The sequence below is a fragment of the Alosa alosa genome, chromosome 4 (assembly GCF_017589495.1).
Source record: "Alosa alosa isolate M-15738 ecotype Scorff River chromosome 4, AALO_Geno_1.1, whole genome shotgun sequence".
NCBI classification, from domain to species: Eukaryota; Metazoa; Chordata; class Actinopteri; order Clupeiformes; family Clupeidae; genus Alosa; species Alosa alosa.
In genome coordinates this window covers 29,498,139-29,525,207 of record NC_063192.1, presented here as the reverse complement: position 1 = coordinate 29,525,207, position 27,069 = coordinate 29,498,139, and the positions used below count along the sequence as shown (strand labels likewise).

Below are 27,069 nucleotides of genomic sequence, written 5' to 3'. Positions count from 1 at the left end.
TCTGCACGCAATAGGACAGCGGCAGCGCTAAGAGTCCCATGCGTTTCCCACCAGCGGAACTAGTTGGCTAGTTCAAATGTTTGCCAACTTAATAAAAGCTTCACTCGTGTCACACTGTTCGCCAACAGCAACATCCATCTTATTTGTTTTCAAGTAGCAGGGAATTTAAGCCAAACCGTTGCAACTCTGCCATCAATCATTATGTTAAGCCCACCTAACGACTCTATACACGATTTCATTGGCCTGATTGAGTTTCGATTTCTGGAGCTCACAAGCCAACGGAGAGTTGCTAGACTAGCCCTGGCAGCAAATGTAATTTGCTACCGCTAGGGGCGCGTCTAGATTTCTAGGCTACCGAATTCCCAGACCCACTCCCAATTGCGGGCTTGGTGTTCCCAGGCTAAGTAGATACAAAATATGCAGCCATTTTCTTTAACCTTAAAATACAAATTACAAAATACTATTTTGTATTTGAAATACTTATTTTAAATACATGTATCATAAGTACTGCCCATCAATATATATATATATATACCAGGCAAAGTAATACAACACAATTTTGCAAAACAAATATCCTGTTATAGGCTACTGACAAAAAATAATGCCACACCTACCAACAGAGTCTGTGTCAGTTTTGAAATTCAAGATTACAGAAGCAAGCTCTTCCTGTGTTTAAAAAGCAGTAGCTCTTATGAGTTAGTTCCACTTTGAAAAGCGTGACAAGCCACTATGTCAAAGGTAAGTAGACTTTACTTTGCAACTAAAACATCAAAGGATATTGTACCCTGAGGTTTTTGTAAGTGTAAACTGCCTGCGTTATTCTCAATGAACTGCAAATGTTCATTTAAAACTGAGCAACCGGCGGCCGATATATTATTGGCCGATAAGTGAAAAATGTAAATATTATTAGGCTATCGGTCCGATAACAGAATTTCGGCCGGTAATTTGTGCCGTTATTTTTTAAAACCCTAATTTCCGGACTAGGCATATGTAAGCCAAGGCCCACCTGGCTACACCGAGCTACTTGAGCTTGGTTGGCTATATTTCTTCCTCAATATGTCAGCGGTATGAATGTATTTCACCATTTTAACAAGATCTGTGGATCTGCGTTGAATCTGTGCATCCCAAAATCCTCTCGTGAATGATCCGCCGTTTAACCTTAACAGAGCGGAGCTCAGCTCTAGAGTCGTCTTGTGCTCGTGTGTTTGCACTTTACCGCGCTAGTCGGGGAAAGAAATAAACAAACTCTTCGGTGGGAGGGGTGCATAAATTGCCTAGGCTAGTCCTAGTTCTAAGTTTTATTTTAGTAATATATTTGCATTTCGTTAGCTTGGGTTTTGTAATATTAGCTAGAAAATATGCTAACCATTCCTGCTTCAGTTCCAGACAGCTCATCATGGAAAGTTATTAAAACCATCGGGGCTAACCCCTTTAATTTCTCCTGCAGCAGGCATAGAGGCAACAGCTGGTGCGCAACAGAGTAGACGGACACACTGTCGCTAGCCATGAGAGGGAGTTAATGACCGCGTCGCAGGAAGTGCACGATCGGATAAAAGCACCACATTTTACATACGGCCTCTTTACAATCTTCTGAACAACAGAGATTTTGAAAATGTTTTGAAAAGCACAAAAACAATTTTGATCAAAAGGCGATCACTACAAGTGAACAGGGTAAACAATTAGGCCTACAGTTTTTTCTCGATTGCTTTGACCTGCTTAAGGAAACTGGGATCCACCCACAATATTATCTTTTTGAAACAAATATGAAATTACTATAATTCATACTGTGTAAAAAAAAAAAATCCTTTTTTTTTGGTAACACTTTTTATGAACCCAGGATATAGTAAGCTTTAGTGAGACTTTTGCACGTCATTTAAATTAAAATCAAAATTTTAAATCTTATTATATCTCACTGCTCTGCTGAAGTTATGATATTTAAAGTCGTAATTATGAGATTTAAAGTCATTTTAAGTAAACATTTTAAGTAAAAATTATAAGTCATAATTAGCTATCTACCGATCTTTTTTTCCTCCCTCTTCCCTGGAACCGTATCAAGAATATTTGCGTCCAAACGGATCCATCTTAACACGACTCAACACGTTACTTCATACCCCAGGCCTATAGGTGGCACTGTGTCTTTACAGAAATTCACCAAAACTTGCAAAACTTGCGCTTTAAAATCAGACAGAATAGGCTACGGCGAAATGGCTAGTGCAAGGAAACCAGAATTGTTTGTGTGGACTGATGGTGAACTGTCAACTGTAGACAACTGTAAAACTAATAAACTTTATTTTAAGGTTTGTGAAGGGTGCAGTCCCATCCTTTATTTGGCTAACGCAGGTAGGCCTACTAATCACCTTTACTTTCTTTGGTTGTAGGATAGTCCGTGATTCACATTAGTATATATTAATTATATATATATATATATTTAATACTATTTAATACTGCATAAACAGTTAAGAACAAAATTATTCATACCCCTGGCAAATATTGATGTAATGTTATTAAAATTATTGTTTTACGATTTGTAAATTACTATCTAATAACAGAAAAACATTTTAAAACTTTTTTCAGCTGGGTCATTCCACGTCAATTCAACCAGGGCCCATGCACTTAGGTCTCAAAAAATTCTGAAAAAATTACCAGGTGTACCTATGTTACCCAGGAGACACACTGTACAATTACTCTTATGTAAGATCAATACTTTCCAAGATACAGCCAGTTTTACAGGGGGAGGGGGGTGTCGATTTTGTCCAGCCTCTTTTTTTTGTCAAAGTTCACAAGCCCACAGCGCAAGAACTAAACTATGTAGGAGGCTCAAATTTTGCATGCTGGTACATAAATAGGAATAGTATGTAGCAAAATCGTCACGTTTGGTCTGGATAATCCTGCATGGTCATAGCTGTCCCTCAAAGTTGATACAAATTTTATTGGAGTTTTTGGCTGGGCTCTGTTTAAGCCTTCAGAAGACATATTTGTACTCAACATAGGTTCTTGATTTATTTTCCTTACTGAGATAAGTAGAAACACTCTCACAAAAAAACAATGAACAGAAAATAAATTCCTTCAGGGTCTGAACAGCAGACCTTAGAAGTCTAAAAAATAATTTTGGTTCTCATTTTCAGAGCACCTAAACACCTTGTGGGAATATACAAAGATTTTTTAAATATTTAAAAAAAAAAATAAGTCGTTAAGTCGTTAATATACAACCACAGGTGGCAGTGTGGTGACTCTATATAAAACATATTAATGTCAATGGGGCATTTTGCCTATGTTCAGGGTGGAAAATAAAAAAGACAAAAGGGCCAAGTGCTGGTACCGATTCAGAGGCTGTGGCCCTGCCAGGAACAGTAGTCCGGGAGAGCATGCTGTCTCAGTTCTATGGTCTTTCGGAAAGTGCCTGGGTGCTTTATTGCCCGTGTACCTTGCGGGTTACTTCGGATTCAGTATTAGTATAGTCTTGTTCGGTCTTGTCATCTACATGGAATGGAAGCACGGCAGGGATGGAAAAGATTTCACCACCACACAGGTTTTTAGGAGTAAACGTGAATTAACTGTGATACTCTGCCCCACCAACTGGGGGCGGTATGTCGAGCCTGAAAGTAGGACACTACCACCAAAGAAGCCTGAAACGCCTGAAGAAAAGAAGAAGGTGGGATGTGCGAGCACTGAACGAAGGAAGAGCCAGTAAAGCAGTGTTTCACACGTATGTGCAAAATATGTGGCTGTTGAGGAGGAGCACCACGAGTACTTTCGCCTGTCTGCTGGGAAGTTTGATAAGTTGGTCCATCGCATCGCTCCATTTATCATCCACCAGAACACACACTGCACACCTGGTATAGCTGAGAGACTTGCAGTCACTGTACGGTGACTCGGTGCCGCGAGGGCAGCTCGGGCAGCAACGTTGGTGCGATACAAAGTAAAGACATTTTTCTAAACACAGCAGTGCCATGGTAAGAAAGAGTTGTGCGTACAGATGTCCTCAATTAAATTTGTACCATGCATTTGTGCATGCATTCAGAGGGTGTCAATGATCCCACACATGCAGTTTTGAACCTGTCAAGAAAAGGTAGAAACACAATGGGGCTTCCTTGCTTGGCCCCCAACAAGTTATGGAACTTCAGCGCAGATCTGTGCTAAGGGGTCAAATATGCCAGCTGGACATGTTTTAGATTTAGGGTCAGGCCACACAAATCTGCTGTTTGTTTACAGTTTGAAATAACACCCCCACCCCACCCCACCCCAGCTATGTCTCTGTTATGTCATTAACAACAACTTAATGACACTGACCTGCTTAAAGTAATCCAAGTATTACTGTCTTGTTTGTTAACAGGTTCATCTCCCTGATGTGGAGAAGGTTGAATGGGTCAACAAGGTGAGTCTTACAATAACAGTAACAGTATAGTGAGATTGTGGAGGCCTAGTCAGCAGGGTTTGGTCAGGGCTGCTCTTGTACATGCTTCCCCTGGCACACTTCCTGAGTTACACGGTGGATGCAGTGCTCATCTCCCTCTGCCTCAGCTCACACACGCAACACTGTATCCAAACAGTCATGCTAATAAAGCTCCTTTGAATTTGAATTTGAGAGAGAGAGAGAGAGCGAACCTGCAAATTGGCTCTGTGCGTGTGTGTGTCCCTGTATGGGGTTACGTTCTATTCAAGTCAGAAGTTGGTCCGTCCAGTCTGGCATTCACACCGCTCCACTATTAGATTAACGTAGCGTGGCCTAAGAGATCTCTGCCCCAATTTTACCAATGGAAACATTACATTCATTATTATGTTAAGTTGGCTGATGGCACTCTATTATACTCCCCCAGGCCTTCCACTTGTTCTGTGGTCAGCTGTAATCCCTCCTTTTACCTCCCCTGACCTTTTTTGCATTCATCAGAAACAGGATACAGGTCTGTAGGTTGGGGCACAGTGTTGCTCTTGCATGAGACCAGTCAACATGTCATACTGACAGGTCATCGTAGTTCCTGCCCACAGTGTGTATTACAGTTGTGTATAAGTGTTTTTGTTAGTAATCTTTTTGCTGTAATGTCATTCAATTGTCTTTTGATTTCCTTATTTAAGAATTACCGGTACCTTGATATACCATGACAAATGTAAGATTCAAAATAACCATTAAGAACCTACACATACAGCGATATTCACTGTGTCAAAGTTGACTGAGACACATAGAGTACATAGCTACCCTCTGATGACTGATGGACTAAGAACGCCTTCAAGCCTTCTTATTGTCTCTTCCTGTGCCTGCATGCTTGTTGGGTTGCAGATTATCCAGCAGGCCTGGCCTTTCATTGGGCAGTATCTGGAGAAGCTGCTGGTGGAGACCATCGCCCCCTCCATCAGAGCCTCCAACACCTACCTGCAGACCTTCAGCTTCACCAAGATTGATCTCGGAGACAAGGTAGAACTGACCTACACACTGTTCGGGAAAAGCTTGTTTTATTACAGTGCATAGGCAACCACCACAACTAACCTAGCAACCACCACAACTAACCTAGCAACAGCCTAGCAACCACCTCAAGTATCCTAGCAACAGCATAGCAACCACCATCACTACCCTAGCAACAGCCTAGCAACCACCTCTAGTACCCTAGCAATAGCCTAGCAACCATGTCAAATACCCTAGCAACAGCCTAGCAACCACTTCCACAGTTACAACTTAGCAACCAATATAACAACCAATAAATTTAACCAAGCAACCAGCATAGCAACCACCACATCTAACCTGGCAACAGCCTAGCAACCACCTCAAGTATCATAGCAATAGCCTAGCAACAATGTAAAATACCCTAGCAACAGCCTAGCAACCATGTCAAATACCAAAGCAACAGCTTAGCAACCACTTCCACAGTTACAACCTAGCAACCAATATAGTAACCAATAAGTTTAACCTAGCAACCAGCATAGCAACCACCACAACTAACCTAGCAACAGCCTAGCAACCACCTCAAGTACCCTAGCAACAGCCTAGCAACCAAGCTATGTAACATGGTTAGCATAGCTAGCATGGTTAGCATAGCTAGCATTGTTAGCATAACTGCTAGAAAACATTAGCTGACATTACATTAGCATTAACATTAGCATTGTTAACATAACCGCTAGCAACCATTAGTCAAGTTAGGCTAAGTAACATTGTTAGTATTTTTAACATGGTTAGCATAGTTAACATTGTCAGCATAACTGCTAAAAAACATTAGCTAAGTCAGCAAACTAATATTCTTAGCACAGACAACTTGTTTACATTGTTAACATAGTTAGCCAATTAGCACATCATCTGTTTTAACAATATATTTCACACCATATGTTTTGCATTTTCATGTACTGGTAATTCCCTGGAATTACGTTTTCTAGTTTTACTATGGAACTCATTAACTAAAGTGTCCTATTTCTACCAACCCAAACATGCATTGTGAGATTCCCCCCTTGTATATGATGATTCGGTCCATTAGGGGCATGTTGTACACATCTTCACCTTTGTTGAACTTTTCTCTTTAGCCCATGAAAGTGGTGGGTGTGAAGGCCCACACAGAACATGACAAACGACAGGTGATGTTGGACCTCTTCATCAGGTACATCAGGCCAATCTCTTATGCTTAGTTTAGTTGGGGTCAATGTATAAGACAGTATACTAGAGGAAGTGACACCTGGACCCTTATTACTTTGTCCCCTTTTTGCACTGTACAGCTTTGCCGGAGATGTGGAGATCAACGTGGAGGTGAAGAAGTACTTTTGCAAAGCAGGAGTCAAGGGCATACAGGTGAAAAACTCAAGCTATGAATTTTTGAAAGGTTTAATGATTCATCTATTTTGTTTGCTTATGTACTCTCTCTCTCTCTCTCTCTCTCTGTTCCTTTCATCTCCCACCAGTTCCATGGCATGCTGAGGGTGATCCTAGAGCCTCTGATTGGGGATGTTCCTCTAGTAGGCGCCATTACCATGTTCTTTATCCGGAGGCCTGTGAGTCAGTCCACATTTGTTCCTCTGGCCCCAGTGCTTTATGTCTGAACACAAGCTAATGGCTAGCGGGGCCATCTTTCTCACTCTCTGGTGCTCTATTCTTACAGAAGCTTGGTATCAACTGGACTGGGCTAACCAATCTGCTGCACATCCCTGGGCTGAAGTGAGTGCATTTTTCCCGGCTTCTGGAAGGCCTTCCTTGTGCTCCATACCCAGTGTGCTGAGACCATCCTAATGGATTAGCCCTACTGATCCCTTTGTTTATCTCTCTGTGGGCTGAACATTAAGAATGGGTGGATGGCTGCCATGATTTACAGTTCTTTAATAAGCTCTTTTTGAGTGGTTGAGAAGCATGGTTTTCCACAATATGATCCCACTGTTTGATTAGTGGCAACTTGCAATTTATGTTTGAATGTCTTTGTTTCTGTCCAACGGTGTGTTTACAATTTCTTGTCCACAAAATGCAACCCTTGCATTCATTTTCAGTGCTATGTCGGATACTATGATAATGGATGTTATCGCCTCCTTCCTGGTCCTACCGAATCGCCTCACTGTCCCCCTGGTGGCCGACCTGCACGTTGCGCAGCTCCGCTCCCCTCTCCCACGGGTAACCCATCCACTCAATACTCAGAGAGGGGTCACTGAGCCACCTCCTCTGTGAGACAGACCATGGCAAATATTATTACGGCTGAGTGTTGCTGAATGTGTTGTGTTGCTAGCAGAACCCACCGCAGAGGTCAGTGGAGCAAGTACTGAAATTTGATTATATGAAATACAACCTAAAGTCATATAAGTAAATACTGACAAATCTGCTGAAAAAATATGACGTGTAACAAAGCGGTCAGCATCTATTTGTGGGTTCTGCTATCATTGTGTGCTTTCTGGAGCTGCACCACACATTTACTTCCCTTAGGACCTCTGTAGTACATTTGAAGTGTTATGGATTTGTAATTACTAATACTGTATTGGCCTCCTGCTCAGTCTGTGTGTGTGTTTGTGTGTGTGTGTATGTGTGTGTGTGTGTGTGTGTTTCTGTGGATGGGCTCTGATAGGGTATTGTGCGCATCCATCTCCTAGAGGCTAAGAACCTGGCCTCTAAGGACAACTTCATGGCGGGGAAGTCGGACTCCTACGCCGTGCTCAGGGTGGGCACCCAGACCTTCACCTCCCATTATGTGGACAACAACCTCAACCCCCAGTGGTGTGAGATGTATGAGGTGAGAGAGATTTATGGGTTTTCTAGTCTCAAGGCTGCAGTGATTGGGATATGTGCAAGTGAGTCATAGCGAGCAAATATGGTTGGCCAACACTTTGTGTTTTGTATTTACTGAATCTAGAGTTTGAGGTTAGAGTCTGAAGTAGTGAAATGTTGTCATTCAGATATGATACAGTTATGTGTTTCACGTTTTTCTTGCATCTGTGGTGTGCCATTAAATAGCACAAACACTCATTCCAGTATATTCCAAGACAATCCTGTGACAAGTGTGAAAAGAAAACCCTCTGACCTCAGAACAGTCAGATAAACAGGCTACTGGGCCAAACACAAGAATGCCGATACACTGCAACAACATTTTGAAATTGCAACCTTTGGCCTAGAACAAACAATTTGAATGTGAAAATACACATGTAAAGTTCCAACATCTCTGACTGTTCAGAGAAATTCCACTAACCCTGTGTTGCATTGCCATTTCCTGGTGTGCATAATTATGTACTTCAGTGTGTTGTTCTGAAATGCACACTACTCCACTGTATTCATTGCCCCTTTGATTTCAGTAATGTTTTGAGTCATGGGTTTACAGTTCTATTTAAAGCACAAAGAGATGCTGCAAGTGTATTGCTTGTGGTAATCATCTGAACATCTTGATTGTGTGTGTGTGTGTATGTGTGTGTGCGTGTGTGTGTGTGTGTGTGTGTGTGTATGTGCGTGTGGGTGTGTTTGTGCATGTGTGTGTGTTTGTGGTTATGCATGTGGGTTGCGTGCGTGTGCGTGCCTGTGTGTGCGTTTATGTGTGTGTGCCTGCAAGTGTGTGCATGTATCTTTATGTGTGTGTTTGCATGTGTTTGTGAGTGTGTGTGTGTGTGTGTGTGTGTGCATGCGTAATGCATGAACGTAATTCCACGAAACTTGGCATGCATTCAGAGGGTGTCAGAATGATCCTACAACTCCAATTTTGCTTGGCTTTTTGCTCGCCTTTTCTTTTTGAACTAGGTGGTGCTCAAATGAGTGGTTATGGGATGGGTTGACATGGCCCCTTGAGACCAACATACTAAAAAATGTGGTACTCCTAGGCCCTACGGTTCTTGAGATATTCATAGAAAACTGTCCAGTACGGTGGGGGTGGGGGGGTGCTACTGGAGATGGGCATATTTTACATATATATATATATATATATTTATTTATTATATATATTTTATAAGTACTACAGTGAAGTGTAATGTTACAGAAGGAAAGGGACAAAGGATACCTACGTTGAACAAGCTAATTGCAACAACAATTTGTATATTATACAGTGTTTCCAAGAGAATTGAATTCCATTTGTGGTGGTTGGTTTGCAGAATTAACTTGAATGCAACAGTTTTTAACAAATTAGCACAGCGTGGTTATGATGCTAACCAGATTTAAGCACAATTTAGTACAACCTGGAAAATCATTGTGTGGTGGTCAATGTTGATATTGTGGTGGGCCGCGACAAATAAGTCAATGTATGGGAAACACAATATAAGGAGCACTGTGAAGGAGAAGTGTTGTTCTGACAGACTCGCAGTTCTGTGAATACGGTTGCATTTCCTTTCGGGAGGTCCAGTCCGGCAGGGAGGGTAATGGATCAAAACGAAAAACAATGGTTCCATGTCATCCTTGTGGGGCCCAACAAGTTTTGTGCACCCCCGTCTTTCAGTGTCCCAGGAATCATTGACACAAAATTACTGAAGAAAAAAAAGCTAATTTGTCTTTGCAAAGAAGCTAATTTGTCTTTGCCCCTCACGCAAGACTATCACGCAGAGTGGGCTTAGCTGACTTTGATGATTTCTCTCCCACTGATTATTTCATAACCATAAACTTCTCTTCATAACTAATCTCTCCATCTTCATCTTTTGTATCTGTCTGTCTGTTTATTTGCTGGTGTGCTGTGTTTTTGTGGCTTGTCAGGTCATTGTCCATGAAGTGCCTGGACAGCAGTTGGAGGTGGAGGTGTTTGACAAAGACCCTGACCAGGATGACTTCCTGGGGAGGTACTTCCCACTGTATCCATGTGTGATCACCCTCAGAGCCGTGCTTTTGACTGTATGAGCAAACCACAGGCTCCAAGCTGAGCGGCACATTAGCCTTAGAACTGAATCAGGCTTTGTATGATCAGACTGGAGGCCATGATATTCCCATCGCCTTTAGATAATCAACAAAGGGAGCATTTTATGACATTCTCTGAGGGTGCTGTGACCCACACGTTCCATCTAGGACCATCCACTGAGGAACATAGTGGTCTTGTGATGGTAGTGCTAGGTTACCACTGTTAACCCAAACAGAGACATGGTGAGGCACAGTTCTTAGAAAAATACTTTAAGTTTTAAAGTATATATACTTTTTTGATCCCGTGAGGGAAATTTGGTCTCTGCATTTAACCCAATCGGTGAATTAGTGAAACACAAACAGCACACAGTGAACACACAGTGAGGTGAAGCACACACTAATCCCGGCGCAGTGAGCTGCCTGCTACAACGGCGCTTCGGGGAGCAGTGAGGGGTTAGGTGCCTTGCTCAAGGGCACTTCAGCCGCGGCCCACTGGTCAGGGCTTGAACCGGCAACCCTCCGGTTACAAGACCAGAGTGCTAACCAGTGGGCCACGTAACACTTAACCACGTAACCAACGTAACACTTTGGTTTAGTCAGTGTTTATGTCACACTATTTCATTATCCAGAGGATCTCACCTGTAACTGGCATTCAGCATTTTTACAAATATCCAAATAGTATAGGCAGTTCACTCTTGGAGCTTTAAGATATTGTTGACTTTGTTAACATCTTTGAATATTGACATTTATATTATTTGATTTTTTTAAAAGAAAATAGGAAATACTGGCCTTTACATAGTCATTTGTATTGTTGCCATTATTTCTCCCTTTGTGGATTTGAAACATGAGTTCCTGTGTAGGGAGGCCCAAAAGAAAGGAAACGCATGTCTAAACTACACTTGGGTCCATCTACAAACATGTCCTCTTCCAACCATAAAAAAGAACTATGCTGTCATTTTAATTCGATACCGAATTGTGTTTCCAGGGGAGCTTAGTATTTGCTTACTTAATGGTAGAAATGTGAACTTGATTCTTTTAATCCTGTTAGCGCTGTAGCTACATTCTCTTTGGCTGTATGGCTCAATCTGGTGTGTGGTTTCATTGCGTAATCTTTATTGATCATTATTTTATTTTGTTTCTTAGGGTCAAGCTGGATTTGGACATAGTAAGGAAAGCAAGACTTTTGGATGAGGTGAGTCTTGCAGATTGGTTTTACTCTCCCGTAGGCTACTCCTTAGCAGTGCAAACAAAAACTATTTGTCCTGTTAAACTGGCCTCTTGTGTAGGTGGATCAGGATGTAGGGCACAGTGTTTTTGTTTGCTCATTTGCACGTTACTTTATGCTAATAAAAATAATGATTTACCTACCTAAAGTATTCATATTTCAATGTGTTTGTGTGCTTTGTGTGTGTGTGTGTGTGTGTGTGTGTTCACGTATATCCATTTGTGTATATATGTATGTTTATGTGCTTGTGTTTGTGTGTGCGTCTATGTGTGTGTGTGCACGTATATTCATTTGTGTATGTTTGTATGTGTGTTTGTATTTGCTGTTCCACAGTGGTTCACTCTGAAGGACGCTCCCTCAGGGCAGGTCCACCTACGTTTGGAGTGGCTCTCTCTGCTGCCCTCTGCTGAGCGCCTGAGTGAGGTGAGCATCGTGAGCGGCACACAGCACACAGCCAGTAGAAGTGGCAGTATAACTGCAGGGGCTAGAAGTGGCTTAAAGGTTGGCAATCAGTCCAATCCCAGTCTCCAGACAGCTCTGCCCAGCTCTGGTCACTACTTCCTGTCCCCTGCTCCCTCCCCCTGCTGGCCTCCCACTCACCCTGAGGGAAGTGCTATGGGCAGCCTGAGAGGTAACCTGACTCTCGCCAGAGGAATTTCGCTCCGCCTAGCTCCACTCACATCCATCTGGGATCGCCTCTGTTAGGAATGATTTCAGCACCAGATGTTATGGTAGAGCCAATCAGGATGCAGGACGGGAAATTCCTAGATGTGACGTAGCGGAGAAGCGACTGTGAATCTGTTTTGATTCAGACAACAATGGCGGCATCGAGGAAGCAAGCGTCAACATTGATGCTGCTATTTCATCCACGTTGTCCAATCTACCCAATATGTTTTCGTTAAAAGAACATCAGAGAACGACTCTGAAGGCTTTTGTTGGTGATGACGGACAAGTGGCTTATCCAATCATATGCAAGGATTTTTGATAAGGCCCAGCCTTCTGAAACACCACTCCAATGGAGCGATCCCAGATGGATGAGTGGAGCTAGGCGGAGAGTCAGGTTACCTGAGAGGAGCAGTCACAGAGGCTGAGGTGGAGGTATGTGATGCCACTGGCTGACTGTTTGCTATGTGCAGGTGCTGAAAAGGAACCAAAACCTCACCATATCCAGCAAGGTATCTGCAGCTATCCTGGTGGTGTATCTGGACCGGGCCCAGGACCTTCCGGTGAGTCATTCTCTACTTCCTGTCTGAGCTGCGTCTCTCTTTCTCTAAGGTATAGTGACAGAGAGTGTGTGTGTGTGTGTGTGTGTGTGTGTGTGTGTGTGTGTGTGTGTGTGTGTGAGAGAGAGAGAGGTGTAGTGTAAGACTGTGAGGTCTTGGTTGTCTCTGTGTTATGTTTGTGTTGATTCAGATGTGTTGTCACAGATGAAGGAAGGTAGTAAGGAGCCCAGCCTCATTGTGCAGCTGTCTGTGCAGGACACCACTCGAAAGAGCCGGGTCAGTCGTCCACTAACACTCGTCAGCTCTCATATGTCAACATGGGCTAACATGATACATGAAATGTCATGTGTTGCCAAACTCTTCTGTTCTGCTAAGTTTTACTCTATGAGGGAGTTAAAGTTGCTGCGATCAGTAATGATTTTTTAAATATATTGAAGACTTCTTTTGAAACTTCTAAAGAAATATGTGTTCTCCTTCTCAGAGATAGTAGTGCAGAGGTAGTTGTTAGCAACAAATACTAATATTGTATAGCAATTCTACAAATTACACCACTTTCATTGTGTGCATGAAGAAAAAACATTTTGTCTGATGTAAACAAATGTAATGTGCTCCACTCAGACTGTGTACGGCACCACCAGCCCTGTATGGGAGGAGGCCTTCACCCTCTTCATCCAGGACCCTCTCAAACAGGACATGGACATTCAGGTCTGCACAAGTATTCTGTCAATCTGCCCGCCGCCTTCAGTATCACTGCTCAGAGTAACTGATGTGCTTAGTCACCAGGTCAAAGCAGATCAACTCAGAGACCTGATGTCTAGACTCAGTCTCTTTCCATTTGCGTTTGCTCAGTTGTCTCCACATTTGTGGAATTCTCTGACCCCTCCCGCTGTCTCTGTGTCCCTCTCTCTCCCCTGCTGTCTCTGTGTCCCTCCTCTCTCTCTCTCCCCCTGCTGTCCCTCTCTCTGTGTCCTGTCTCTCTCTCTCTCAGGTGAAGGACGACGACCGGTCCGTGTCCCTGGGCAGCGTGACCATTCCTCTGGCCCGGCTGCTGGTCACCCCAGAGCTCACCATGGACCAGTGGTTCCAGCTGGAGAACTCAGGCCAAGCCAGCCGGCTCTACCTCAAAGCTGTGCTGAGGGTGAGTGGACGGTCACTCAGTCCACTGCCTCAGACACATTCACACTGCGGGGCTTCACACATTCACAGGAACAGGAACTGTGGTTTGAATTCTGTCACAACAGAATTACAGATTAATGAGGGCATCGCTTGTTAGTTAGTATTTATTCATGGTAGTCTAATAATAATAAGTGGTGAGGTACACTACGTATATTGCAGAATATATCACAATAACACACATGCTCTTGTAGCGGTAACGGAGCACATTCTGTTATTCTGCATATTTTCCTGCATGTGAAAACTACCGTTATCACCACATAATAGGTCATAATTATTTTCATAATGACAAAAGGGTCTGCTTCAGATACAAGTACATCAAATACAAATCTCTTACTGACTTTAATATGTTCTATGTGTCCCTTTATCATTTTTGTGTGTGTGCATGTGTGTTCCCCAGTTGCTTTGGCTGGATGAAGATGCCATTCCCAGCCCTGTCTCCCCATGTCCCACGTCCCCTGGGTCCGGCCAAGGTGAAGGGGGCGTGACATCAGAGGGGGCCCCAGGGAGCTCCAGCCTGTCCCCCAACCCGTGCGTGACGCGGCCCCAAAACACCAGCCCAAATACAGGTTTTGCCACAGAGGTGAGTCCCTCCAGGGCAGAGTCCCCCTCTTCAACAGACAACATTTGTGTGTTTGCTCTTCTAATGTTGACTTCATAACTAGAGTCTTTGTGAGAACTCATCAAACAAGTTCAGCCTGTACAACTGTCTGTAAATCAACTATATCTGATATACAGTTGCAGCCTAACGGACATGAGATTAGATCAGTTAGTGTTTCTTGCAAAAAGCATGTCCTTGCAATGCTGTTTGCAAGCACGCTCTGCTGTCCGTTGCTGAGCAACTTGGTCTTGTCCCATCTCTATGTTGACATAAACACTGAGATGCTCTTGCCCCCACTCCGCTCATCTCCTCCGTGTCCTGCAGGGCGTCTTGAGGATCCGTCTGGTGGAGGCCGAGAGCCTCGTGGCCGAGGACAGCTTCATGGGCAGGAAGGGGAAGAGCGACCCCTACGTCAAGGTCCGCGTGGGCGGCGTGACCTACAAGAGTCATGTGATCAAAGAGAACCTCAGCCCCACGTGGAACGAGATGTATGAGGTAAGTGTACGCGCTCCAGATCCACCAAGGCCTGCTGCTCCTCAGGGACGCTCGGCAGGAGCAACGGCTTTCATCTATTTATAGATACATGTTTTTTTTTTCCTTTCACTGTGCTCTTGTAGCCTCTAATTCAGCCTGTGGGAGCAGGCCTCTCGCCTGGCCTCCGCCTTCCTACGTACTTCCACTCGATTTCTTTTCCCTACAGTATTCCGTCTGGAATAGCTTGATTTGCCCTCGTTTACTTCGGCAGTTGGCCGCCGAACCAACCAGCAAACAGAGGGCGTCCCTGAGAGCGATTACGTTACCCAGGCATGGTGTTTCAATTACTATGTCCCCGCCCCCAAAGAAGACCGCTTGGAATACATCAACGTAGGGAGCAAAAAGGGCTTATACTTATGAAAGTATAGGGAGCAAAATTACTGTGAATAAAAGGCGCAAATAAGGTTGGTGTGAGTTATTTTAGCTCTTTCTAATTTAGCCTATTAACAGGAGTGTCACGAACGAAGTCACAGTGGAGTAGGATGTTATATCGTCAGCTAAACTTTAGTCATACCTTAATTTTGTCACTTAAAATACGAACGTATTCCCTACCACTAAGATGACACTTAGCTATTTTATACCTGAGTGGGCTTTGGTTATAAGGAAGTTCCACAGTTAACGTTACATGTGTCCTTCACTGGGGTATTGGAAGAGAATTATGTTGGTAATGTAGCCTAGTTTTAGCCTGGAAACCAGACTCTCCATAGGCGTACGTTTATTTTCGGGTGGGAGGGCACAGTTTGAGGTTTAAAATCATTGGAGTTCTTTTGAACCAATCACTCACTAACAACCGACGTTTCGTCATACATTGAGCGGCTTGTCATGTCACACATCAAATCCATTCTCCCCCCCACCCTGGACCCCTTCCAGTTTGCATACCGAGCCAAATGGTCCACAGAGGATGCAATCTGCTCTGCCCTCCACCCAGCCCTCACCCACCTGGAAAAAAGAGACTCATATGTGAGATTGCTGTTTATAGACTTCAGTTCTGCATTCAACACCATAATACCACAACAACTCATCTGCAAACTTGACAAACTGGGACTCAGTACCTACCTCTGCAACTGGCTACTGGACTTCCTCTGTCAGAGGCCTCAAGTAGTACGTGTTGGCAACAATATCTCAAGCAGCATCACACTTAGCACGGGGGCCCCCCATTCAAAAGGTCATTTCACCCGAAAACGACATCGCATACAAGCTTAAAAGTGGCGCTTTGGACGTACTTATGCTTTTATATGAAAGTTTGTCTTGGGTACATTCACAAAACACTATATGATGCATTTTGGCGAGAGTTACGCAGATGAAACGTGTGACTGTTTGCTGATCAGATGCACGCTTGCTTGTTATAGGCGTGATGCAGAGAAACTTCTCTGTATGATGAAATGCCGGTTGTTAGTGATTGGTTCAAAGCGGTTCAAAGGAACTCCAATGATTTTAAACCTCAAACTGTGCCCACCCACCCAGAAATAAACGTTTGCCTATGGATCTAGGCCAGACTCTCTGCGAAGTCATCCAGGCTAGTAGCAGGCCTCCCCCTGTGGAGATCCTCTTTGCTGTAATCACTCCATATAATTATGTCTCTCCTGTCTGGCCCTCCCTCGGGTGCCTCACAGGTTATCCTGACCCAGCTCCCGGGACAAAAGGTGCAATTTGACTTGTTTGATGAGGACACTGTCCAGGATGACTTCCTTGGCAGGTACGGAAAGGAGACAAAGGTGTTAGAAGGCTTTTGAGGGCTTCTCTGTCTAGACGGAGGGGTTCTGTGTAGATGTGACAGCTTCTTTCCAAAATCCCATTGCAGATTCAAGATTAATCTCAGAGACCTTATCAACTCACAGTATACTGATCAGGTGAGAACATGATCAGGGCAGCTCTGAATCATAAAAAAATAAGATGATGCTGAAGTTTTTTATGTGAATAATTCTGTATTCCGTGCGTTTGTGTCATGATTTCACACCAACCCTGCAGTGGTACACTCTGAATGATGTCAAGACGGGCCGAGTTCACCTGGTGATGGAGTGGTTGCCCAGAGTAACAGATCTGACGAGGCTTGACCAGGTTAGCCCTGCTGCTGTCAGCACTGCGTTGTCTGAGTGCTCACAGAAACACCTATTACATGTATGTGCTAATGCAGTGGTCCCAAAACTACGGCCCGGCCCGCCACCTCATTTTGGGTGGCCCCCCCAAAACATGTCTGCGGTATATAGCATCTGGCCCGCATGGGAGTACGACATCGTCAAACTATAACTTCCGTAATTTCCCCCATTCATTCATGTAATACTCTTTTTGTCCACTGGTGGTTGTTTTGGCGCTGTTTTGTGTTTGCCATCGAAAACGGAATGAAACGTAGGCCTACCTGCAAACACTGCAAGAGGCTGACTGCATTAGTGCTCAAAGTATTCTAGAAGTGCATCAATTAATTTTTAATTAATTAAAAATGAATTAAATTAAAATTAATTAACTAACTAAGTCAAGTCATATTTCTGGGACTTTCTGGGATAATTATTTCTATTTTTTATTCACTCGTTCAAATGTTCATACAAATTCATCAAGTTCTCATCAGGTGAGTGAAAGTGGTCATTTCAGATGTTTTTGCCTGCACTTCATAAAACTCTCATAGTTTGAGAACTTCAAATTATTTGTAGGATATTGCTTGTTCACAACTTGAGCTGTGTGTGCAAATACACAGAGTTCAGAGTTCACACATTTTGGATAAAATACACTTTTGGGACTCCCTGCTAATACTTTTGGGAATGTTAAAGTCTTTTTATTAGTATTATTTCATTTGAGCTACATTTTACACTGATATGGCATGATGGCAATATAAACACAGCTAAAAATGGTATTAAATTGCAGTAGCCTATGATTAAATGGAATGGAATATTCAACTAAGGTAGACTGCTGTTGTTCACAGCACTAAGCTATTTATGTTTACTAATATACTCCGAATCTCTGGCCCTCTCTTAGAGCCAGGCATAGTGAGCTTGCCCTCGGAAGAAAAAGTTTGGGGACCACTGTGCTAATGCATCTGTGTGTACACAGGGACAGCACAACTGTTTTCATTAGTCCCATTTATTTGATTGATCATGTCCTGTACTGTCTCATGTCATTTTATTCGCAAAATAATTCATAAAAGAGCGGCATATTATTTTACAATTTATGTATAATAACATGAAAGTCTTTAGTTTGTTGGCAGGCACTGTTTTGCAGTTGAACAGTGTAATTAATGGCATCTCGTGTGTGCTGTTAGATCCTACAGCTTCAGTCCCAGCAGGTGTATCAGAATAAGACAATCCCCTCTGCAGCTATGCTCTTTGTCTATGTGGAGAGGGCCCATGGCCTGCCGGTGAGTGCAGTGCATACAGACAGACAGGATACCTCACACTTACACAGGACACACTTACATCTCACACTTACACAGGACACACTCACATCTCACACTTACACAGGACACCCTCACATCTCACACTTACACAGGACACCCTCACATCTCACACTTACACAGAGTACCCTCACACTTACACTTACACAGAATACCCTCACACTTACACAGGACACTCTCACATCTCACACTTACACAGAATACCCTCACACTTACACAGGATACACTCACATCTCACACTTACACAGGACACACTCACATCTCACACTTACACAGGACACACTCACATCTCACACTTACACAGGACACACTCACATCTCACACTTACACACGACACACTCACATCTCACACTTACACAGGATTCACTCACATCTCACACTTATTACAAAAACAGAATAAACAGCTAAATTGTACTTTTGTGTTCAGTATGTATGGGGAGGGTGGCTTCACTAATTGGTTCGTTTTCTGTACCATGTTATCTGTGGTCCTAGTTGAAGAAGAGTGGTAACGAGCCCAAGGTCGGGGCAGAGATCTCACTGGAGGGCGTCTCCAACCGGACTAAGGTGGGACTTCCTGTCCATTTCCATGTGCCTACCGATGTCCTTGGTGTGGCACATCCCTCAAGTCTGTCATAAAGAGTGGGCTACCAAAATGAAATGTGAAATTTGTGGGTCTCGTATGATTTGTGCATATTCATGTTTTCTTTCCCGTAGATTTGCGATCGTTCTACCTCTCCACAGTGGGGTGAAGCCTTTCACTTCCTGGTTTGTGACCCTAGAAAGGACATCCTCACAGTGAAGGTCAGGAAATTAAAACATATAAAAAAACAAATCCCAAAATCAGCTTGTGCCATGTTGTTGACTTACTGATTTTTACTGGCTATGACAGACAGTTCTAGTGCCTGAATGTGCGTTCTCTGTGCAGCTTTCTCACAGCTGGGGTCAGGCTCTGGGCGCCCTGCTGCTGCCCCTGAGGGAAGTGCTGGCCGAGCCGGACCTGGTGCTGGATCGCTGGCTGCCTCTAGATCGCGCTCTCCCAGAGAGTGAGATCCTACTGAGGGCCGAAGTCAAGGTGACTTAGCAACAGCTGCACTGTCAGACACCAAACAGGACGAGGACCACAAAAGCGTCACGTTAGAATGTTTATTTAAGGGTTGGGGGTTACAGGGGTTTCGGGAGTTCCAAGAGTCTGCGTGTGTGTGTTCCCTGGATTGTGGATGATCCGGGAAGTCCTGGGGGAAACACACACACACAACAGCAATTGAAACGAAGCAGCAGTACAGTCAAGGGCTAGGCTGTATTCGTAGAAGAGAGACGGAAGGCAGGTCAAGATTACCGGGGCTGGAGATCAAAGAAGTAGTCGAGCGGGTCTGGGTTCACAGGCAAAGAATCAGAGTCGTTTTCCAAGACAGGCAGGTAACTGGTGCGGGTTTGCAGACGATCTGACAAGTGTGGACTGAAAAGCAAGGCTTTATATACCGGGCATGATGAGTGGTGAATGCAGTGCAGCTGGTAGGTAAACGAGGGTGAGGCAGAGCAGAGCAGGAACAGGTGGAGGTCATCAGACTTTAATCAGCGCGTGTTACCAGGCAGAGAGAGAGCTCATGACAGAACCCCCCCCCTAAGGGACGGCCCCAGAAGTCCCCAAGAGTGACACACCACGCCGGGAGGGCGGAGGGGAGTGGGTGGAGGGCTAGAATTCCTCCGGAGCGGACCGAGTGAAAATCCTCATCCTCGGAGGGAGCTGGAGGGTCGTGGACAGAAGACGGGACAGGTACCCGAGACAGGGTTAGGGTCAGGCACAGGACAGGAAGCCGGGCGGGCAGGACGTTAGGGACCCCTCTGGGGCGGCCCCACGGATTGCAGGTTGATCAGGATGCAGACGGTGGAAGTCGGGCGATGAGTGTCCGTCCACAATCCGACTGGCTGGCACCCAGGTTCTCTCCTCAGGCCCATAGCCCTCCCAGTCGACGAGATACTGGAGGCCCCTACCTCGCCGCCTGGGGGAAGCAGGCGCCGAACGGTGTACACCAGCCCACAGATCAACCAGGCGAGGAGGAGGAGGAGGAAGCGGCACGGGACCAGCGGGCTTTCATGCGTCGGGCTTGACTTTGAAACATGGAAAGTAGGGTGCACCCTCATGGAGGTTGGCAACTGGAGCCGGACTGCGGTTGGGCTGATGACCCTCTGGATAGGGAACGGGCCGAGGAATCGAGGTGCCAGTTTACGCGATTCCACCCGCAGTGGGAGATCCTTGGCTGACAGCCACACCTTCTGGCCAACACGGGGTGGCGGGGTGCGGGCGGTGCCGGCGATCTTGGCGGTTAGCCCCAGTGGCATAGCTGACAGCTGACTTGAGGAGGCGTGGCACGAGCTTGTGACCAGGCACGACGGCAACGGGGCGGGCATAGGCGCAGGGCAGACGGGCAGGACACATCTCCCTCCTGGCTTGGGAACAGGGGGGGGCTGGTAGCCATACACACACTGGAAAGGTGACATACCAGTGGCAGAGCAGGTGAGGGAGTTGTGAGCATACTCTATCCACGCCAGTTGTTGTGCCCAAGCCTGGGGTTTTGAGAAACCATGCACATCAGCAGCCTTCTCCAGCTCCTGGTTTGCCCGCCCGGATTGACCATTGGACTGGGGGGTGGAACCCAGAGGTGAGACTCACTGTGGCCCCTAGAAGACAGCAGAACTCCTTCCAGAATGTGGAGGTGAATTGCGGACTCGGTCAGAGACAACATCCCTGGGCAGCCCGTGTAGACGGAAGACATGATCAAGAACAGCCTGGGCAGTCTCTCTGGCAGATGGCAGTTTAGGGAGGGGAATGAAGTGTGCCATCTTGCTGAACCGGTCAACCACAGTGAGAATGACAGGGTCATCCCACCTGATGGTGGGAGGCCAGTTACAAAGTCCAAGGAGGCGTGGGACCAGGGTGGGTGTGGGCACAGGCAAGGGCTGGAGTAAACCAGCGGGGGGCCGAGTGGAGGACTTGTTCTGATTGCAGGTGGGGCAGGCACGGACGAATTCTCGGACATCCCTTCTCAAAGCAGACCACCAGAAGCGCTGGGCAAGGAGATGGCAGGTGCGGGCGGAGCCCGGGTGGCAGGCAAGGCGGGGAGTTGTGTCCCCCACTGTATGACCCGGGACCTCAAATTCTCTGGGACAAAGAGACGACCGCCTGGGCATGCACTGGGACGGGGATGGTCACGAGGGCCTCCTGAATTTCCTCCCTCGATATCCCAGGTCAGGGCAGCTACGACGCGAGGGATCGGGCAGAATTGATGCAGGTTCCTGGAAGGGGCGTCATCCTATGAAACCGACGGGAGAGAGCGTCCGCTTGGTGTTCCGAGAACCTGGGCGGTATGACAGGGTGAAGTTGAATCTGGTGAAAACAAGGCCCAGCGGGACTGTCTGGGGTTAAGACGTTTGGCGCGTGCGGATGTATTCGGAGGTTTTGTGATCGGTCCAGACCAGGAACGGAACTGTGGACCCCTCCAGCCAGTGACGCCACTCCTCCAGGGCAAGCTTGACTGCCAACAGTCTCCAACATCATAATTGCGCCGGCAGGTGAAAGCCGGCGAGAGAAAAATGCACAGGGGTGCAACTTGTTGTCCTCCTCTGCCCGCTGGAGAGTATGGCCCCGACTCCCACGCCTGAGGCATCCACCTCGACAACGAACTGCCGGTCTGAATCCGCATCTAGAGGATGGGGGCAGTGGTGAACCGGGCCTTGAGGGTATGAAAGGCTGTGTTGGCCTCTGGGGTCCAGGAAAAGGGGTGTTTGATGCTGGTCAGAGCTGTGAGGGGAGCGGGCGACGGAGCTGTAGTTCCGGATGAATCTCCGGTAGAAATTGGCAAACCCGGGAATTGCTGCAACTTCTTCCTATTCCCCGAACTGGCCAGGAGGTAACTGCCGAGACCTTTGCGGGTCCATCTGGATATTGCCTTCAGCGACAATGTATCCCAGGAACGACACAGTCTGAGCGTGGAACTCGCATTTCTCGCTTTGACATAAAGGGAGTTCTCCAGGAGCCGTTGAAGAACCAGCTGGACATGACGAAAGTGTGTTGGGACAGAGTTCTGGAGAAAATTAAGATGTCGTCCAGGTACACGAAGATCTAATTTATTCAGCATGTCCCGCCAGCACATCATTCACCAGCGCCTGGAATACCGCTGGGGCGTTGGTGAGGCCAAATGGCATTACCAGGTACTCATAATGGCCGGTGTGGGTGTTGAATGCAGTCTTCCACTCGTCACCCTCCCTTACTCGGACTAGGTGGTAAGCATTTCTAAGGTCCAGTTTGGTGAAAATAGTGGATCCCTGGAGCAACTCAAAAGCAGAGGTGAGTAAAGGCAGAGGGTACCGGTTCTTCACTGTGACATCGCTCAGACCTCGATAATCAATGCAGGGGCTTAAGAGAACCATCTTTCTTTCCCACAAAGAAGAACCCGGCACCAGCTGGCGAGGAAGACGGGCGGATGAGTCCAGCTGCCAGGGAGTCCCTGATGTAATCCTCCATAGTTTTTCTTTCAGGAGGGGATAGTGAGTAGAGGTGACCTTTGGGTGGAGCAGTCCCAGGGAGGAGATCAATGGCACAGTCGTACGGACGGTGTGGGGGCAGTGATGTGGCTTTGGTCTTGTTGAACACCTCTCGGAGGCCATGGTAACATTCAGGGACATTAGAAATGTCGGGGGGCAGTGCTGGGGGGGTACTGAGCCGGGGCAGCGAGGCAGCACGCAAAAACAGGTCAGGTGGCAGGCATTTCCCCACTCTTTCACAGTTCCGAGGCCCAATCGAGGTGAGGATTGTGGAGACGGAGCCAAGGGTAGCCCAGGATTAGGGGTTGGCCTGGGGAGCTGAGCAGGTGGAAGCGGATGGTCTCTCGGTGGTTTCCTGACACCATCATTGAGATGGGGGCTGTGATGCTGGTAACTGTGCCACTACGTGACCGCCCAGGGCCCGGCTGGAACAGGAGTGGACAAGCGATGGCTTTCCAAGCCCAGCTGACGAAAGCAAGTCCTGTGTCAATAATGTTTGCTTGCGCCAGAGTCCACCAGGGCTGCCAGGGTGTGGGTGGAATCAGACAGGTAAAGACAGACTTGGATGAGGGTTTTACGGCTGATGGAGGGCGGAATGTTCATTGAGCTCATCCGATTCCTCCTACATCTGGTGAGCTCCGGCCCTTTGCTGGACAGGTGGCGACTCGATGACCATCACCACCACAGTACAGGCACAAGTTGGAGGTGATGCGTCGCTGGCGCTCTGCAGGGGTTAGGGAGGCGCGGCCGATCTCCATCGGTTCAGACTGGTCCGCTGGTTAGACGGTGTGGCAGGTGCGACAGAAGGGCAGTTGGGACACTCCGTGTGCTGGTGGATGGACTCTGGCGCCTCTCTCTCGACGACGGACCTGGATCCTGCGGTCGATGCGGACAGCCAGAGCAATGGCTTCATCAAGAGTGGGGGGTTGATCATGGGAAACCAGCTCGTCCTTTATGTAGTCCGCCAGGCTGTGGAGGAAGGCATCCACCAATGCTTCCATGTTCCAGGAGCTCCGACTTGCCACAGTTCGAAGTCAATGGAGTAATCCGCAACAGTCCTTCTGCCTTGGCTAATACTCATCAGGGTCCGAGATGCCTCGGCTGTGGTGGATTCAAATCGAATACCTTGAGCATCTCCTCTGGGCGAATAGGTTGAAGGTTGCACATGCTGGGGTCTGGCGCCGAACTCCGCCCGGTTCCCAGAGTCGAGCTCGCCCGTCAGGTGAGTGATCACGAACCGACCCCGCCCCTTCAGTGGCAAAAGTCCTGGGTTGCAGGGTAAACTGGACACGGCAGCTCGTCAGGAACGCCCGTACCTGGGTTGGGTCGCCACTGAACCGCTCTGGGTTGCCGATCCTGGGTTCTGGGGCTCCGGCAGCCACGGCAGCAGTGGACTGGGCAGGAGACTCGGGTGCTGGGCCGGTGAGCAGGCTGGCTGGGGCTGGGCCGGTGGGAGCAGGCAGAGGAGAAAGGTTGGTGAGAAGTTGAATGATCATTGCAAGTTGTTGCTGTTGCTGCTGGAACTGCTGAAGCTGTTGGTAGGCGGCTTGAAGTAGGGAGGCAGTGTCAGCAGTGTTGCGGTTTGCCTCTCTCTCAGTCTCTTCCAGGCGTTGCATGGCGGTGGGTGGTTCTGGTTCGTCGGTTTCCATGCTGGTTTGACCGTGCGCTGGGTCCATGTTTGGTCAGATCGTACTGTCAGACACCAAACAGGACGAGGACCACAAAAGCGATCCACGTTAGGAATGTTTATTTAAGGGTTGGGGGTTACAGGGGTTTGGGGAGTTCCAAGAGTCTCGCGCGTGTGTGTGTTCCCCAATAGCCGAGCAGCAATGGCAGGAGCTGGATGATCCGGGAAGTCCTGGGGAAAAACACACACACAACAGCAATTGAAACGAAGCAGCAGTACAGTCAAGGGCTAGGCTGTATTCGTAGAAGAGAGACGGAAGGCAGGTCAAGATTACCGGGGCTGGAGATCAAAGAAGTAGTCGAGCGGGTCTGGGTTCACAGGCAAAGAATCAGAGTCGTTTTCCAAGACAGGCAGGTAACTGGTGCGGGTTTGCAGACGATCTGACAAGTGTGGACTGAAAAGCAAGGCTTTATATACCGGGCATGATGAGTGGTGAATGCAGTGCAGCTGGTAGGTAAACGAGGGTGAGGCAGAGCAGAGCAGGAACAGGTGGAGGTCATCAGACTTTAATCAGCGCGTGTTACCAGGCAGAGAGAGAGCTCATGACAGGCACAGTGCAGTGATTTAACATTTCAGCACATAGTTTCAAGCTAGTTATCAGCAATCACACCGCCATACAATAATTTTATTCTCAAAACTGTTCCCTAAAGTCCATCAGTTACATTTCTAAAATGCCAAATAGAGTTTTCTCTGTCGTTAATAATAAATAACTGCCTTGTGTGTTGGTCTATCAGTTATTGGACTCGAAGCTTGTGGAGTGCCTCAAGTCGAATGGAGATGAGGTGACAGACTGTGACGAGGCAGTGGAAGATCACCTCATTCCTAGTAGAGATTCAGACATGGCAGCTAATCTTAGGCATAGAGCTGTGCCCAGCAATGAGTGAGTGTCACACAGAATGGACTCTGTTCTTTCTTCAAATACTGCAAAGAGACAACTATAATGAGATTGTCTGTGTGTGTATGCGTGTGTGTGTTTTGTGTGTGTGTGTGTGTGCGTGCGTGCGTGTTTTGTGTGTGTGTGTGTGTGTGCGCGCGTGCGTGTTTTGTGTTTGTGTGTGTGTGTTTCTGTCTCTAGAGAAGATAGTGTGGGTGGAGCTGGAGGCCAGGGACAGGTGAAGCTCTCTATTGTCTACTCTTCTGAAGAGAGCCGATTGGCATGAAGTTTACATCTCATCTCTTCCTGTTGCTATTTGTGCTCTGTTCTTCCCAGGTATGACTTGACGGAGGAGGCCACCTGATGGGTATAGGAGAGGACTTGATGATGCCTTTAACGTCTCTGCCTGCTCCTGCTTCACCTTCCTTCAAGCTTCTGCTGTGTGATGCAAATGTCACTTTTGTAGCTTTGAGATTGTGTGTAGCATTCGAATAGTCATATCAATTCAATACCTTCTTTTTGCTTGCACAAGAATTTTGTTTACCATCAATTACAAGGAACAAACTAAAGGGATTTTGCATTGCATTTGCACTATGCAAAATATCTTTAGATTGATTTACGACACAAATTTTACAATCAGTCATCCTGGGGTGAAGCCTAAATATAAATGGATAGACTTAACCCTGTCAGTATTTCCATGTACAATGTGACAACTACTTCATTCATATGGCCAGGTGTTCCAGATAGCAAACCCTGTCATAAGTGCACATTGAGCAAATACAGTGTTTCCCATACATTGACTAATCTGTGGCGGGGCGCCACGAAATAAAAATCGGCCGCCACAGATGATTATTCTATGTTTAATTTAATTTAATTTAATTTAATTTAATTTAATTTAATTTAAATATAAGGTCAAATCCTTGCATTGCCATTGAGCTGCGCTTTTTACGCACGTATGTAACATGCCTATGATAAGGCTTTGCAGTTGTACAATATGGTCAATCTATTGTCTCAATTGTGTTGTGATCAAATGCGTTTAATAAATTCCACTATGTCATAAATATAACATGCCTATGATTAATGTTTGTATGGTGTATCTCATATAGGCCTCTCTTATGTTCAATCAAATTGGCTTTGCCCACCCTTTTCTTTCTGTGCCCACCCATTTGAACATTTCTGGCTACGCTATTCGAGCATAGGAGTAGAAAAACCTATTCGATTAGACTGCCGAGGGGGAAAAAGATATGCTGTTGCTCTGTCCGAGTGGTCATTTAAATATATATAGGTTAAATTGTGTGTGGTAAAGTTATAATCGGACTGGTAGGCCTAGTCCGATTTAACACTGCAAAATAGAAGCAGCAGCTGGCTGTGGAAGTCGATAAATAATTTCTGGGTCAGAGCAATCGTAAAAAATAAATATCAAAATCAGTTTTGGGCCTGAGGCCGTTTTTTAAACGTTCTACTTTTGATCTGATCATGAAATCAAAAGTCTGAAAAACAAAGCATTATTTGTTGGTTTGTATCACATTCATAAACAAATAATGAAAAAACAAGTCCATTTTGGATTCTCAATTGA

General features: G+C 46.2%; 1 protein-coding gene across 4 annotated transcripts; it reads left to right on the top strand.

Moving 5' to 3' along the window:
- Positions 1-655: 655 nt before the first annotated feature.
- Positions 656-26,343, top strand: LOC125294004 (extended synaptotagmin-1-like). 4 transcript variants are annotated; one of them, XM_048242299.1, is made up of 28 exons: positions 656-738; positions 4,334-4,375; positions 5,276-5,410; positions 6,505-6,578; positions 6,694-6,766; positions 6,877-6,966; positions 7,074-7,129; positions 7,453-7,573; positions 8,019-8,183; positions 10,115-10,197; positions 11,396-11,444; positions 11,811-11,900; positions 12,614-12,703; positions 12,905-12,976; positions 13,319-13,405; positions 13,689-13,838; positions 14,274-14,456; positions 14,799-14,969; positions 16,622-16,704; positions 16,810-16,858; positions 16,977-17,066; positions 18,259-18,354; positions 18,883-18,954; positions 19,105-19,191; positions 19,316-19,462; positions 25,354-25,499; positions 25,695-25,731; positions 25,830-26,343. In XM_048242299.1, exons 1-28 carry the CDS (start codon positions 730-732, stop codon positions 25,833-25,835), a joined length of 2,553 nt encoding a protein of 850 aa, XP_048098256.1. In that variant the 5' UTR covers positions 656-729; the 3' UTR covers positions 25,836-26,343. The 4 variants fall into 4 exon arrangements, with proteins under 4 accessions (XP_048098256.1, XP_048098257.1, XP_048098255.1 ...); XM_048242300.1 differs by lacking the exon at positions 25,695-25,731; XM_048242298.1 differs by lacking the exon at positions 25,830-26,343 and having other exon boundaries at positions 25,695-25,820.
- The last annotated feature ends 726 nt before the right edge of the window (positions 26,344-27,069 follow it).